General features: G+C 34.3%; 1 protein-coding gene across 2 annotated transcripts in view; it reads right to left on the reverse strand.

The window, feature by feature from the left end:
* The window catches only part of RAP1GDS1 (Rap1 GTPase-GDP dissociation stimulator 1), a 275,766-nt gene that overhangs the window by 59,266 nt on the left and 198,799 nt on the right, over nt 1–17,701 (reverse strand). Inside the window, exon 5 of one of the 2 annotated variants that reach the window (XM_007495910.3) lies at nt 8,914–9,060. The exons of the other annotated variant lie outside the window; for it this stretch is intronic. Within the exon in view, the coding sequence (XP_007495972.1) occupies nt 8,914–9,060 (147 nt within the window). The remainder of the gene's footprint in view (nt 1–8,913; nt 9,061–17,701) is intronic. 2 annotated transcript variants of the gene reach the window in all.

Below are 17,701 nucleotides of genomic sequence, written 5' to 3' on the forward strand. Positions count from 1 at the left end.
TGAGGCTGTGGTTGGAGAAAAAATTTAACAGCCACCTGGAAAATAGTATAAATCGCTGCAATCCACTGAAATCAGTTAGTTCCTAGAAAATATGTACTTTGAAGCCTTCTGGGAACCAGATTAGATATATTCTCACATACAACAAACATACCACACACAAGTAAAAAACAAAAATAAGCAGTCATCCAATTGGATAGATTTATTTGGGTTCAGCTTTATTCTTTCATTTCTGTCCACCTAAAGCAACCCAATTCTATGTAACTAAAAGTCCAGGGCAGAGAGGATGGCTTCCTCCTTAAATAATGAAGGCCCAGAGGGCAAAAGAACACAGAATTTTCCAGTAAGGCTTAATCCCAGGCATTCTAAAAGATGGTCTAATTCTTATGGAAGAATTAAGTACATTATGGGAAAAAAATCTGAAAGCTTCATTAGCTTTCTAGCAAATATGACAGTAAGAAAATAAAAAGCACATCTGTAACCTGGACATCTCCATTTGCTTATCTGAGTCAGGACTCTTCATGTCTAAGAAAAATTTCTACTATAAGATCTTTTTCCTGAATTCCAATTGAATGCTACTGCCATTAAGCAGTTTATCAGAATAACTTCTGTGCACATCCAAGTGCAAAAAAGACACTGACTCTTCTAATTCAATAAGAAAAATAAATCTTTAATACTTTCCTCAAATGTCCAAAGAAAACATATTAATGCAAGTCTAACTAGTAACAGCTGTCATCCATGGAACTAGGATTTCTTTTGTAAGGACCATGTCTGAATAAAAAACTCATTTACCTCAACTTATTTAAATATATATATATATATGTACATATACATATATATATGTACACACACACACACACACATATAGTAACATCTGAAGAGAAGGTTCTCTTTTTCCTCTTTTCTTGCCAAAGATAAGAAGAACTTTTTAGAACCAGAAACAGTTCAAATTCTCCTCCACGCAACTGAATGAGCCAATAAAATCATAGCAACACAAAGGCTCTTGGACCAGTAATGGCTAGCTAGAGAACTCAAGGTGGATGTATTCTAGAGTTCAACAAACACAACATTTCACAAAATGCAACTCAGGCCCATACATAGCAAACACTTATTATGTATGTGAAAGTCTCTAGACAGACAGCACAATGTCATTAAAGTCTTAAGACTTGTTCTTGTTCCTGACACACACCACAGACAAATACTGACAAAAATACAGTATTACAGAATTATGTAATGTCAATGGCACAGGCCCTATATGATCTATGGGGAGGAAAAAGGGAGAAGGCACTGAGGGGGTGCAATACAGATGCATATACAGGGAGAGAGAAGGCAATCAACACATGCGCTTGTGTGAACACTTACCTACCTACATTTGAATTTCAATGGTTCCATGTTCTTCACGTGACAGTCATGGAAACTCCAAAGAATGGGGATCTGGAGAGAAGATCCCAAGTTGAAGAACCCCCTTTTTTTAAAGTAAGTTCTAAGTTTAACATGCTAATTTAGACTAGATCATAGCTCCAGGTAAAGAGTTAGAGGTATTTCACAACACACTTGATGTTATGCTGGTCAGCTACAAAAAAAGAACAAATGGTTTGGAAATGCCAAAATATATGCTTATCTCACCCACCCAAGTAAAGGTTATTAATAGGCAATGATATATCTAAATTATTAACATGTCATCAGCTAAGAACTAGTGATAAAACTGACTCAACTAATTATAAAAAGTATGGTTTTCCATTCAAATCTGGTATTAAAATTTTTGGTTATTTTTATTGTGTATTAAAATAAAAAGATATATAGGATATTGACTTTAGTATATAATTAATTATATTTATAAAAGAAATAAGCATAAACTTCATCTGTGATGTAACCACAAAAGTAAAAAACAGAAAAGATAAATAATAGTAAGGGGCATCTTAATAAGTTGCTGCCAAGGTTATTACTTGTTCACACTTGAAGAACATTTCTCTGGATAGGTGGCATACTTTTAAGTCTCCCCAAAAGATATGGAAAAAGGAGCAATTATTAGTCAACTCAAAGAATTCTAATCACATAGTTGGGAAGTTTAAGAAATATTCAGCACTAAAATAAGAGAGAAGAAAAACTTTGAGAAAAGCACAAGATGAAACAGAGGTTAACAATAAAATGAAGAGCTACTACAAACTGGTAGGCGGGTATCTAAGCTCCTTTCTCATTAGTTTTACTTTTAACTATCATTCTTTATCCATGCATAGAATTTTGTATAGAAAGCTAATTTATATAGATTCTGAAGATTAATTTAAAGGAAACTGTCCTGAAACCCTTTCCACAAAGCATACACATATTTATCATATGTGTTCTGCATGTAAAATAAGTCACTGATTGAAACTAAGTAGTACCTATTTCATTTCAATAGTACATGGGGAAAAAAAAATCAACCATCAAGCTTTAATATTGTTAAATCCTGAAAAGACCTATATTTATAATGCTCATTCAAAAAATTAAATTAGACCAAAGGTATGTTTGAAGTCTACTAGTATTTCTAAGTTAAGAAATCAAAGAAAAACAAATTATGAAGTTTCTTTGAAGATTTGGAAAACTTTCCCCAAATAATTAAATTCATCTTATTCCTTTAACAGAATAAAGACAAATGGGAAATATTAAAGGGAGGGAAGATGAGGGAAGAAAAGAGAAGGGAGGAGGTGGAGATGGCAGAAAGAGATAAGAAGGAGAAATGGAAGATGAGGCGGGGGAAAGGGAGAGAGAGAGACAGACAGAGAGAGAGAGAGAGAGAGAGAGAGAGAGAGAGAGAGAGAGAGAGAGAGGATGTCAGCTTAATATATTCTAAGGTATATGCCATATAAAATTAGGACTTACAAAAATCATTTGAGGGGATTATTTAACATAAAAATAATTCTTTCCTTTATAAATTAATTCACAATATAGAGGATCCTTAATGTTACTAGTCTCTCTGTTTTAAATAATTTAATTTATAAATTCTGAATTTCACAAACTTAAGAGTATACCAGCTCTAAGAATGATATATCTATATAACAAACAAAATAAGTCCAAGTTCTATCCAATGTCCTACTCATTTTAAACAATATTCAAAATGAAAAAATTTCAGTGAACACCTAGGTCATTCATAGTTCCATGTATAATTGATAAGTAGTAGACAAAAGTGGTTATCAATATTCATAAAGGTTCACTTGCTCAAGATAGTTTTTTTATTCATAGCCTGTCTATGAAATAACATTTTACAATGGCCCAGACATCAAATTCTCTATCTGTACAACTATTATCATCATCACCATCAATACAGCCATACTTACAAGTAAGATAGTTTCTAATTTGGGTGTTTTATTAGATGGAGTAGAAAACACAAAAACTTATGCTCTTTCAAGAGTAAAGTGCTGTCAAAAGCATTTGTAGCAAGTCTCCATATAAGCTACTTTTCTGACCTACAAAATATTGTTTTCATCATTAACCATAAAGTTTTTGTTTCATGCACATGAGAAAAATCCATAAATTTGCCAACAAGATGATTCTTTGCAAACAGAACACTTTCTCCTTAAAAAAACAAATCCACAGTTGGATTTACCCCCATAACAAAAATCTTTAAGTGCAAATTCTAATAAACAGATATCAATGAGCACACAACTTGGTATATGTAATTGTAATAAGCTTAGTATTAAAAAAAAGGAGGAAAGCTGGAAAGCACTTCTATCTATGAGCAGAAAAGATGAGGAACTTAAAAAGTAAAACATATAAAAGAATGCATACTGCTTAGCATAAAGGACATCTCTGAAGTGGAGATTTAGAAGCCAAACAAAAAAATACAAATATCAATTGACAATGATTTTGAGTACCAACTCTGTGCAAGACAGCATTGTATGTAAAAAATGAATCAGAGGATCGCAATTTAGAAGTGGTGGAGATGTTAAAGAATCAACTCTCCAACCCCATTCTGCTACAAATAATGAAACTTGGAAGCAGGAGAGTTTAGTGACTGCCCTAGAGTCACACAAGGTACTACCAATCCTTCCAACTTAATTTTTCCAGTCTTCTTATAACGTTTTGGGAATAAATACACAGTCAAAAGATGAAGGCAGAAATGAGGGTGAAAGTGATCATAAAGAAGGCTTTTGGCACTGCTTCTAGGGGAGCCAAAAAAGATTTCTTAAATGGAATAACAAAGCAATAGAGATATTTTCCCCAGCTGCACAGGCAAAATGATCAATCTCTACTCCCCTCCCACCCCCAATAGCACCCTCCCTACCTATCCATCCCCAAATTACTTTGTATTTCCTTATCAGTATACAGTTTGTATCTCTTCAATCAAATGTATAAGCTCCTTGAGGATAAGTTGTTGTTTTTTAATCTTTGGAGCTCCAGAATTTAGCAGTGTCTTATATAGGGTTCAATAACTACTTCCTGAATTCAATTTTGAAGGCCTTTTGAAGGTTTCATAGAACTTTTCCCTCTTTTCTTTTTAGTTATTTGGACTTTGTTTTTATTGTGAACTTCAGTGGCAATAAATGACTTTTTCCAAAATGAATTATAAAACTATCTTGCTTTATGAAAACCCAACTCTATTCCTTTTGAAAACAACTCCAAATTATCTTGTGTGTATCTTGTCTGAATATACTTGTTTGCTTGTTGTTTCCTTCATCAGGTTATAAGCTCCTTGAGGTCAGGGAAATGTTTGCCTTTCCTGATATCACCAGTATTTACTTAGTGCTGTGCCTGGCACACTTAATACTTGTTAACTTGATTCACAGATATAAAGCTCAAAAGGATCTTAGAGGTCAGAGTCCAACCCCTCACTTTACAGATGAGGAAGGTGAGTGAGGCTGAGAGGTTAACTGTAGTTAAGTATCTTGCCCAGAGTCATGCAGTGTCTGAGGCAAGATCTGAATTTGGGTCTTCCCAATAGCATTCTATCCACTGTACCAACTACACATGAAAACCCTTATTTATCTGAACTTACAGGACACTGTACTTCTCTTATGGGTCTATCATATTCTATATCATAAGTAGATTCATTATCTGCAATATGCCTGTTATAATAATTCATGATTGTCACTAAATTCCAAGTTCCTTGAGGGTACAGGTTTTATCTTATTTATCACGAGATTATTTACTGCACAAATGTAGAAGAGAAATTAGAGATAACTATTTGGTTGAGAGGATTCCCTATAGGATTCCTCTAAATGACTATCCAATGGCATTTTGATATGATTTAATTTACAAATGTATGACTTATACATATAATAGCCACTTTAATGTCTGCTGATTGGTGCTGTATTTGTAGGAACGCATGTGCTACTGTATGAGGTATAAGATGGCACAAGGTGCATGGTGTCACTAGAACACAATACCTATTCAATTGAAGAGTCTTAAAGTCTGTTGGAAAGCAAATACTTTAACACTACGATTTCTACTTAAAGACTTTTAGAGGATTCAAAGGTCTCAAAATACTTTTAATTATCATTCTTACTTCCTACTTCTCAAGTAGGTTGGAGGAATAATAATAAAGTTTCATTTTATAGATTTAGACATTGGAATTGCCCAAGTAATTCAGTCAACCAGTGCCCACACCAAAATATAAGTTTAAACTGCTGTTTGGGGCTTATCCATTAAGAGGACTGATAGCCAAAGAGTAGAGGTGCTTTCTTTAGAAAAGCTTATATTGATGACTCTTCTGGACATTTTAATACTTTCAGTGCCAAAGCATTCCACAGAGAACAACAAGCAATGACAGTTCCTTAGAAGTTCCTTAGCTACAAGTAAGACTCTTGCTATGTCTGGGGCAGAATTAATTTTCTATGTTAGAAAGAGCAAATTTCAAGTAAATATTCTGCTTAAAAATGTAGAAGCTAGACTTCCTCTCCAGATTCTCCACCACACCTTTCCTCCATGGAGAAATCTCTGCCCCAAGGCCTCTTTCTTTTGGAGCACCAGAAGAGATTCTTTCCTGACTCATTCTTCTGATTTCTCCACATTCATAATACCTCCCCCTTTATATGTGGTCTTCCCCTTAGAATGTAAGCTCCCTGAGAACAGAGACCATGTTGCTTATCAGATACATATTAAGAAATGCTTAATATTAATGCTCTATCCTTCTATCTTTTGCACTGGAAGGCAATAATGACTGAATTTAAAGAGAAACTTCCTCAAGAGGAACTAAGAGAGATTTCTAAGTCGTATGGGTAGAGAACTCTTTTCCAGGGACATAATTTAATGACTGCTAAGGAAGACTAGAAATTTGATTTGGAAGATTGCTATTTCAGATCCCTTATGTAAAATGGCAGACACTAGAGCAAAACTGTTCAATAATGATTGTATGTAACATAAAAAAATTAAGTTGAAAAGCAATGTAAAGAGTCAACATTGTCTCATAAGCTGTTACCCTAAATACAAAAAGCATGGAGAACAAAAAAAAATGGAATAAAGAAGAGAGGAGATGGTCCTGAAGCACTTGATTATTGTGATAATAAACTTAACATTAAACTTTTTCTAAATCATATTTTAAAAAGTTTGAAAGCTGAACTTGGCATCTGCATTAACGCCTTCAGATCACACTATAATTTAAATATGATCTAAAAAAGTAAAATATAGCCTTCCAAATTAGTTTTAAATTACTTCAAGAAAATATCTTCCACGTTGGGAAAAGTTAGACCTGCTTATAGTTTATAAATTCCCTGACTGTCCATTTAGTGCTCAGCTCTTTTCTTTTTGAGTGCCATCTTTTATTTCATTGGTGAAAAGGCCCCTAGAAGTTATCCACCTGTCTTATGGGCATGCTATGATTTGTACATATCTATACATTATATTCTCATTGTCACCTTCACCGAAAGTGTTCCAAATAGCTGTGAAGAGCTTATTGCCATTTTAAAATGTAGACCAAATGAATTATTACATGTTTTCAAAACAGGATACTCAGTTACAGAGCAAACAACCTAACTTCATGTAGAATAAACTTATCTTCCCCCAATATTGCATTAGTTATTAGGATGATCTTTTGGTTCATCTCCTTTTTTTCCCCTTGTTTTGGAAATTAACCTTTGTCTTATTTCTCCACCTGCACAATTACAAATGGAGTTTAAAGTAAATGGAAATAGCATGAATAACTGCTAGTTTCTTATTTGCATTTCAGATCCATATATTTTGTGGTCAGGTTCCAATTATTCATGGATTGACTGTCCATTTTATTGATTATCAAGATTCTTGCTCAACATCAAAATACAAGGTAGAAGGAGAAAAAGAAAAAGGAAAGTCTGTTAATACTGCTAATTCTTATCCTGCCAGATTTTGAGGGAGGGGGAGAATCTTTGTGAGTTACCTACAAATTTTCATTTTTATGTTATCACTCATACTGTAGAATTGGCAACATTTCTTTTTAAGTTGATGAGAAAACATTTTGAAAAATGTACTTTTAGAAGGGAGGAAGATATTGTGGCTATTTGAAACCACCTAATTAAAAAATTCAGAAAACAAGTTATTTGACAATGTTATTACACATATGTTTGATAAATAGATGATTAATCATTCAGGCATTTATTAAGTACCTTCAATGTGACAAGTACTGTGCTAGGTGCTCAGGATACAAAGACAAAAGTGAAACAAGACTTTAATGGGGCTTATATCCTAATAGGGAAAATAACATGTATGTAGACAGACAGACAGATATATGGATGGATGGACAGATAGGCACAAAGAGAGATAGGACAGACATACAAATAGATTAGATAGATAGCTATAAATAGACTAAAGAACTATAAAGATTTAGAGAGAGAGGGAGATATAAGGCATATATGGTCATATAAGGTCACATATAAGGTCACCTTGGATGGGAAAGTCACTGAGGGCGCCAAGAAAGGCCTATTGCAGAAGATGACACATGATGTGAATCTCCTGGCAGCAGATTTGAGTTTAGAAGGGCATGGCCAACAGCTTACACAAAGACAGGGAAGCCTAGAGATGGATGGTTAGAATGTAAGTGGATAGAAGGACAATGTATAAGGAAGCTAGGCTAAGAGTTTCCTCAACAAAGAAGGGTATATATTTAATTCTAGAGATAATAAAGAGTCATTAAAGCTTATTTGAAGTGATATGATCCAACTTGTGCTTTGAGAAAATCACTTTAGCAATTCTGTGAAGAATGAATTATTAAAAAAATTTTTAAAGAAAGAAAAGTTGGAAATATATTTGTATACACACATGTAGTAACTATATAACATATGCTATCTGGGATTTTAAAAATATGAACTTTATGAGGTTTATTTGTATTTTTTTAGTTGAAATGTTTATCTCTTTTTACCCTAATATCCAAATAAAATTAGTGATTTCATTGGCATGGCCATCCCTTCTACTGAAAAACACAACTTTAACAAAGCTAATGAACTTATTCTTAAAGAGTTGCTATGACCAGAAAAATTCATTATATCCCTAACTGGAACTGCTTTCTAATACCAACCATTTTATCCTGTTATAGAATATATATGTTTAAGAGTTGTTTATCAAAGTAATATGCTAAATTAAGAAAGAACTTTTTAAATTTAGTAACTCCATAATCCTTCATGTCCCTTCCAACTATAAGAATCCAAGAATTCTATAACTTAGAAGAAACGTATTGTTCATTTTGTAAATTTGCATATAAGAAAGATCAGAATCACTGAATTTCTTTTTCCATCACTGACTATTAACATAAAGTAACCATTAAAAAACTCAGTACCAATGAATGTAAAGCTATTTTTGCATTTTAGAAATATCATTTTATCTCTTCTAGAAGTTTCACATTTTTGTAATGTAGTCTATGAATTCCTGATTGCATTTCTAAATAATTTTGTTTGGACTTCTCATTTGAATAAGGTTGATTATTAATCTTCTTTTCCCCCAGAGATAAAGCAAGTTTTCAGGAGTTTTGTTTACCATTCTCATTGCTATAGTTCATCAGCATGCCACAAAAGACAGTCAAGAGCTTCTCATTGGCGGGGTCTGTGCTACTGCTCAGTGACCTTAGATGGTCAACTACAATTTGGGCACCACCTGCATGCTCAACTGCACTGCTGCCCTCATCTGTAAAACAAAGAGTTAAATTAAAAATAAAAAATAAAAAGGACCTTATAATTCCAAACACAAAATATAACAGTTATACATCAACACAATCTTTAAACAATAAGAGGAAAACAGTCCTGAATGGACAAATATTTTAAAATAAATGAGTGATTCTAGACAAAATAGCTGAAATGGAGTAAAGAAACAAAACCAACCATTTCTCTTGGAGAAAAAAAAAATCGCATTTTCATTTGTCAATTGAAGGAGGTAATAGGGTTTTTGTCCTAACCAATACCATCATCATCCAAAACTTCTATGCAGAAGAAGAAAGTGATTTTTTTTTTACCATTCTTTAATTTCTCAGATTGGCAACCAAACAACACACTAATCCATCAATAGATTTCAAATGTAGTTAACAGAGAAGCTGTGTATGACCAATTCTTAAAACAGGATCTAGTGATTAGACCTAGATCACAACATGTCAACCGTAAGAATGAATTTGTCTACTGTCACTATAAAAAGTCCAAAAATAGTCCCCATACTATCTTTAAGGGGAAAAAACCCCGATTACTTATGTTACATTTTTCTCTATCTTTTGCCATTGAAAGTATAATTAAATGCCTGTTTCAATGTTTTCTTCTCAATTACTACAAAAAGACCCAAAGTTTTAAAAAGTTCCAAATGCCTCCATTGAATTCCCATTGAGATTACTTCAAAGCGGTACATCTCATTTCATGAAACATTCCTCTAACTTTTTATCCTTTGAATGTTCACAAGGAAGGAACAGACAATTGCTTTCAAAGAAAGCAAACCTACTTCAAAAAATTCAAATGAATATACACACAATATAGATTCTATCTCAAATACACATACACACACAAAATCTGTCTACTTATGATTATCTACTGTTTTGGATTGCCTGGCAACTTAGTTTTATTGTATTATCATGGGTAATCAAAAGTTGAAGATTATCATAAAATTAGATTTGTTCCAAAAATTGTGTACTACCAAATAAAAGAAAATTTGTGAAGAAAAGCTGTTAAAAAGATAGTTCCTGATATTTAATAAAACAATGAAACAAAAAAAACAAAAAAAAAGTATTTGTGGTTTCTTTCCCTAACTTTACTTTGGAAAAGAAAAGAGATCAATGACATATATCTTTTTAAATATGTGGACTTCAAGTGAAAATGTGTTCCTCTTTTTCTCTACCTATCAAAATCAATACCAATAAGAACCAATACAGCATTGCAAATCAAAAACTTCAAGTCTTACAAGTTCAATAAACACAAACATTCTATCGTGTCTCATTTTTAACACAAATTATGCCATTTGTAATTGCATGAATCTTTATATAGTTACTAAACAATCAAGGTAGCTTTTTGGTTAGCTGGTAGATTTACATAGTATGCTAGTGATTATTTTAAAATGATTTTCATGAGGCTTACAAAGTGACTGTATTTCAGGCACAACTCTATATGGGATGTGGTGAACAATTTTTGCTGTTTGATTCTAGGTATGATTTTGATAACTATTGCCAAAATAAAACGGAATGCTCCAAAAGCATTACGGAAACATAAGTTTTCACCATTTTCTTATAGCAACATAAGATTTCAGCAGGAAACCAAATATAATTGCTTTCTTATTATGTCTATACTATCCCCTCTACCTTTACCCCAATCCTCTGCTCCTTGATCCCAATGTTCTCTGGAGAGTGGCTGGCCCTCTTCATATACTCCATTTCCATCAGCAAAATTAATTCTAAGACTTTAAATCTAGTGAGAATCCAATATTTCCATCACTGTAACAGCAGTCCCATGGTAAATGAAGCAAAATTGTGAATAACATGGTTATTAGCTCTCTCATGATAGAAAATGAGAGGAGGGGAAAAAAATCAATACTATCAAGGAGTAACATAGGTATAGCTTTAGCTGCAAAGCTCCATTCTATCATGCACAAGTTACATATGAAGAATGAGAAATGAATTACAGTCAAGGAGAAACTAGGACTTTTGTTTAGCTTATCATAAATAAATATTCTGGGTGCATTTCATTTCACCTTTGCAAAAATATCATCAGGTTATCACCTCACATCATTAAAATAATCCCTCTCAATGAAGTCACTTACTAGATTTGCTTTTTTTGGCTATTATCCCATTACTGCTTTATATTGAGTTTGTGACCCAAAACCCAAAATTAAAACCCAAAATCTTTCTCATGTGACTTTCTCATGCTTTTGAACATATTAGACATCATTCCCATTCTGTACTTGTGGAAAAAATATTGAACCAAGGAATAGGATGTCATAATCAGCCAAATTAAGTTCCATCATATTAGATTTGATCACCATTTTAACCTGTCAATATCTGCACACAATCTACAAAATTTATTTTTTTTAATTGCCTTCATGCACATCACCAATAAAGTATGTTGAATCACAAAGGGCCATGGAGAGATCAGCCAAACCTTCCATTCTCTAGTTCCAAATTCAATAATGAATCTAGTCATTCATCCAGCTGGATCCACCCAGCTGTACTGTCATCTGGACACAAAGATGGTCTGAGAGACTGTCAAAGGGTGTGCTGAAATCCAGGTGTAGTCAATTAGAGAATTAGGGAATTTTATCACTAGAAGGGCCTAGAGAGTCCTTCTAGTCTAATCTGTACCTGAAAAAGGATCTCTTCTACCCAAACACCTAGACTCTGGAAGAGACAAATGAATGCCCCTGTTTATGCATCTATTTCTGTCCCCACGTTTGTCCATGGTTCAAAATGCTACTCTTCCATGTACTTATGTAGCCAGAAGGATGATTGGGAGGATATGACAACAAAGGATATTTGGGGATTTTCCAACAGGAACTGAAAGTGGGACAAATAGCTAGTGGAAACTGAATGTTAAAACTACACATTAATAACACTGGGATAAAAGAGTCTGGTTTTTACATTACATAATGTTACAAATTACTTATACTATATACTTATACAACATATATACTTATGCAATATACCTATATATACTACATACTTATGCTATACACTATAGTTATGTATACATGTCATATCCTTCAACTAAATTGTAAGCTCTACAAAAGCAGTAAATGCTTTCTATATTTCCTACCTAATGCCGTGGTATTCTACACAAAGCATCTGATTTATACTGAACAGAACAGAAATTTGAATGATATATATACCTAGAAAAAGATATTAATAAAAGCATATTTTTTTCTCCATGTTACTCCAACCTTACCATCTTTATTATTAGCCTTCTGTTAGTGGAAATCTGATGACAGAACTTTTGGAAAGGATCAAGGATCTGGATATCAAGGTCTAAAAGAAAATTATAGTCATTTTTATTTGTTTCCTTACAAATAAAATTAAAACGGCAAGTACACGTAAATGGAGGTGTCATGTGGCCATACCTATGAATGGTAAAGATAGATTGCTAACAGAAATTGAAGAAGATGAAAGACTGGAGGTCCACAGATGATTGCAACGAGGCCCTAAATGGAACGGTATGAACTTTAAAAGTAGGAGAGGAGGTAAATAAATGTTGATGGCAGAAGAAGGGTAGGAAAGTGGCAATCTGAAGCAAAGAACTATGAAAATTCCTTTTTCAGGTCCTGTATGCAAGGGTACAGAGAGGGTGTCAAAAGATTTGATGTTTTCAGAACAAAGGCAGAATGCAGTGAGCAGCAGAAGATGGAAGGAATGGGAAAGGAGGAAAGGCAGCAATAGAGGAAAGTCCCAGAGATCATGGAGGAAATGGAATGCAAAAGAGGAATGAAATTAGGCATGGACAGGGTGGAGATATATAGATAACTAGGAAAAGACATTTCTGCCTAGTCAAAACCTGCAAATTGAAAACATTAAACGAGAAAGAGTTAGGATTTGATAATCACAGTGCATGAAGACTATCAAGTAGTATAGTCAACAAGTCATGGTCCTCATTTGAATGGTAGGCCTCTACAGATCCTGACTCTGACAGTGGCATTCACTTGGAAATTAACCCACTAGGTTAACAGTGATGCTTTTTGGCAGGAATTATGGGAGGAGTGGATTACTTGTTTGACAAGAAACATCTGAATTGTCAAATAATGATTTGGCATTTATTTAATGCCTTTTAAGGCATGGTGGTACTCAGTGCAGGGAGACTTAGAAAGGGGAAAGGGGTAGCCATCTGCATCATCTTCACCACAGATTCATACTTTCTAGTCTCCAAGATAAAATGCTTCCCCTGCTCATCTCCATTTTAGTTTTCTCAGCTGCTTTCAAGACGCAGCTCAAACCTCAACTTGTATAGGCAGCCTATACAAGTGGGGGACCCCAGAAGGGTCCCCCACTAGTCAATGCTTTCCTCTCTAAAGTTACTTTCATCTACTCTACATATATTGTGTGTACCTAGTTATTTACAAGTTGTCTCCCCAATGAGACTATTATTGAGGGCAGTAACTTGGGGGGTGGAGAGTGCTCTTTGTATCACCAGCACTCGGTACAGTGCCTGGAGCATAAACTGACTGACTTGTTGAATCCCCTACTCAACCTCGACCAGATCCTGGGTATGAGAAGGTTTTCTTGGATAATTTTTCAAAGTAGCTTTCATTTCTAAATGCTTTTTACTCAATGTTTGTGGATTAATTATATTACTTTTTTTTTAAACCCTTACCTTCCGCCTTGGAGTGAATACTGTGTATTGGCTCCAAGCAGAAGAGTGGTAAGGGCTAGGCAAAGGGGGTCAAGTGACTTGCCCAGGGTCACACAGCTGGGAAGTGTCTGAGGTCAAATTTGAACCTAGGACTTCCTGTCTCTAGGCCTGGCTCTCAATCCACTGAGCCACCCAGCTTTCCCCTTACATTACCTTTTAAAAAAATATCTCCTCGGAAACCCCTCAAGTTCCAAATATAAAATCTGAAAAAACATTTAAAACAAATTATCCCTACTTGTACATATATGTTAATTTTCTCCCAATATTTTACTATTTGCTCAATTATAAAAGCTTGTTTCTATGTTCTTATTATGTACCCTTCTGCTCCAGTTGATTATTTCTCACCAAAAGCCATAATCCTCTATGACAAAAGAAATGGTTACAGTAGCAATGATTACGAGGCAATACACAGAACATTATGACATGCTGGAAATAGGAGGCAGATGCTGGTCACACAGTATGGAATATTAGTGACTATTAGCAGTTAATATCAAGAAATAATGAAGAAACAAAACAGAGGAGATAAGCAAAACCAAGAAGCAATTAACCACAGTAGTTCCATGTTCAATAAATCCAAGAGCAGAAAGTACCTGAAGAAAAAATGAGTCCCCATTTCAATAAGAATCCTAGGAAAGTTGGGAAATGGTTGGTTTAGACCAGGATCTTACAATCCTATAACAAAAAGAATTCCCAACAAATGGTGAGGAGTTGAAAACAAGAGAGAAGGGGTGGGGTGTCAGGATTTACAGTCAAAAAGACCTCTTATGTTCAGTTTCAGATATGTACTAACTACCCTGGGTAAGTCAATTTACCTTTCAATGGCCTAGGAAATTCTCTAAGGTTAAAAGTTTCAAAGAAAATGCTTACCTTTATTTGTAGAAGTAGTTTTCTCAACCGGAAGTTCCCTATCATAAGTCCTTTCTCTATCTGCACTATCTATTATGAATGTATATTACATGTGAACAAATGAAAATTGAAAGAATCTACCAATCACCTGAAAGAATTCCTAAAATGAAAACTCCCTGGAATACTATAGCCAAATTCCAGAACTCCAAAAATTTGCAACCAGTTAAAAAGAAACAATTCAAATAATATAAAGTCACAGTCAGAATAACACAAGATTTAGTATTAAATTTTTAAAGAACTGAAGGCTTGGAATATGACATTCTGGAGGGCAAAAGAGCTAGGATTACAACCAAGAATCACCTAACCAACAAAACTGAGTATAATCCTTCAGGGGGAAAAAAAAAAGGATATTCAAAAAAATAGAAGATATTCAAGCATTTCTGATGAAAAACCAGAGCTGAATAGAAAACCTGATGTTCAAATATAAGACATGAGAAAAAAGATAAAACAGAGAAATCATAAGAGAGGAATGATAATACTTGTAACACCTAAGAACTTTATCATTATTGTGGAGATGTGTTCAATATGATGGGGTGATATCTAAAAAAATAAAATTAAAGGATGAAAAAAAGCAATGCACTAGAATAAGGGAGAAGGGAGAGGTAGAATGGGATAAATTATCTCATACCAAAAATGCATAAAAGAGCTTTTACAGTAGAGGATGTAGATGGAGAATGCATCCACTTTAAAGATGGAGGATAAAAGAGGGGTGGAGGGTGCTTTGAACCCTACTCTCTTTGGAATTAACTCCAACAGGGAATAATATACATATTTGGCTGGGTATAGAAATGTATCTTATTCGACAGAAAAGTAGGAAGGGAAAAGGATAAGAAAAGGGGGGAGGGACTAAAAGACAGGAGGGCAGATTGGGGAAGGCAGTGGTCAGAAACAAAATACTTTTGAAGATGGTCAGGGTGAAAGGAGAGTAGGGAAAATAAGATGAAGGAAAATACATAGTTAATATTATTAACTGGAAAATATAAAAGCTTCATTTCTCAAATATATAGAGGACTGGGTCGCGTTTATAAGAATATATAATTCCTTAATTGATAAATATTCAAAGGACATGAATAGATAAAAGGCTTTCAGATGAAGTAATCAAAGCTATCCCTAATCATATGAAAAAAATGCTCCAAGACATGATTGATTTGAGAAATGCAAATAAGAACAACTCTAAGGTGCTACCCCACAACTCTAAGATTGGATAATCTGATAGAAAAGGAAAATGTCAAATGTTAGAGGGGATATGGGAAAATTGAGATACTAATGCACTGTTTTGTAGAGTTGTGAACTGCTTCAACCATTCTGGAGAATGATTTGGAATTATGCTGAAAGGGCTATAAAACTTTGATCCAGCAAACTAGGTCCATATCCCAAGGAGATGAAAAACAAAAAGGTAAAGGACCTATATGAACAAAACTATATATGCCAGTTCTTTCTGTGTGGCAAATAATTGGAACTTGAGGGGCTGCCCATCATTTGAACAAATTATGGTATATGATTATGATAGAAGACTATGATAGAAGAAGCTATAAAAAAATAACAAATAGGATGCTCAGGAAAAAAATGGAAAAGAATAGTATGAACTGATACAGAGTGAAGTGAGAAGAACCAAGAGAATATTGTACACAATAACATGATGATCAACTATAAATGACTTAACTATTTCAGCAATACCATGATTCAAGACAATTCTGAAGATCTTATAACGAAAAATAGTATTCAATTCCAGAGAAAGAACTGATGGAGTCTGAATGCAGATCAATACATACTATTTTAAATGTTCTTTATTTTTCGTTTGCTTTGGGGGGGGGGGTCGTGTTTTCTTTTTCAACATGACTAATATAGAAATGTTTTACACAACTGTACATATGTAACATCAAATTGCCTGCCAATTCGGGTAGGAGGTAAGGGGGAGCAGGAGAGAATTTGGAACTTAAAAATGTTAAATTATTAACATTTATACTATTAAATTTTATAATAATTAATATAAAATTATTGTATATGCAATGGGGAAAATAAAATATCCAAAAATTTTTTTAATTTTATAATATTTTATTTGATCATTTCCAAGCATTATTCATTAAAGACAAATATCATTTTCTTTTCCTTCCCCCCACCCCCATAGATGACGCATGATTCCACTGGGTGTCACATGTGTTTTTGATTCTAACCCATTGTCATGTTGTTAGTATTTGCATTAGAGTGTTCGTTTAGAGTCTCTCCTCTGTCATGTCCCCTCAACCACTGTAGTCAGGCAGTTGCTTTTCCTCGGTGTTTCTATTCCCATAGTTTATCCTTTGCTTACGCATAGTGTTTTTTCTCCTAGATCCCTGCAGATTGTTCAGGGACATTACACCGCCACTAATGGAGAAGCCCATTACGTTCGATTATACCACAGTGTATTAGTCTCTGTGTACAATGTTCTCCTGGTTCTGCTCCTCTCGCTCTGCATCACTTCCTGGAGGTTGTTCCAGTCTCCATGGAATTCCTCCACTTTATTATTCCTTTGAGCACAATAGTATTCCATCACCAATATACACCACAATTTGTTCAGCCATTCCCCAATTGAAGGGCATCCCCTCATTTTCCAGTTTTTGGCCACCACAAAGAGCGCAGCTATGAATATTTTTGTACAAGTGTTTTTCTCCATTATCTCTTTGGGGTACAGACCCAGCAGTGCTATGGCTGGGTCAAAGGGTAGATATTCTTTTATCGCCCTTTGGGCATAGTTCCAAATTGCCCTCCAGAATGGTTGGATTAATTCACAACTCCACCAGCAATGAATTAATGTCCCTATTTTGCCACATCCCCTCCAGCATTCATTACTTTCCTTTGCTATCATGTTAGCCAATCTGCTAGGTGTGAGGTGATACCTCAGAGTTGTTCTGATTTGCATCTCTGATTATAAGAGATTTAGAGCACTTCTTCATGTGCTTAATAGTTTTGATTTCTTTATCTGGAAACTGCCTATCCATGGCCCTTGCCCATTTATCAATTGGAGAATGGCTTGATTTTTGTACAATTGATTTAGCTCTTTATAAATTTGAGTAATTAAA

Source organism: Monodelphis domestica, chromosome 6 (assembly GCF_027887165.1).
Source record: "Monodelphis domestica isolate mMonDom1 chromosome 6, mMonDom1.pri, whole genome shotgun sequence".
NCBI lineage: Eukaryota > Metazoa > Chordata > Mammalia > Didelphimorphia > Didelphidae > Monodelphis > Monodelphis domestica.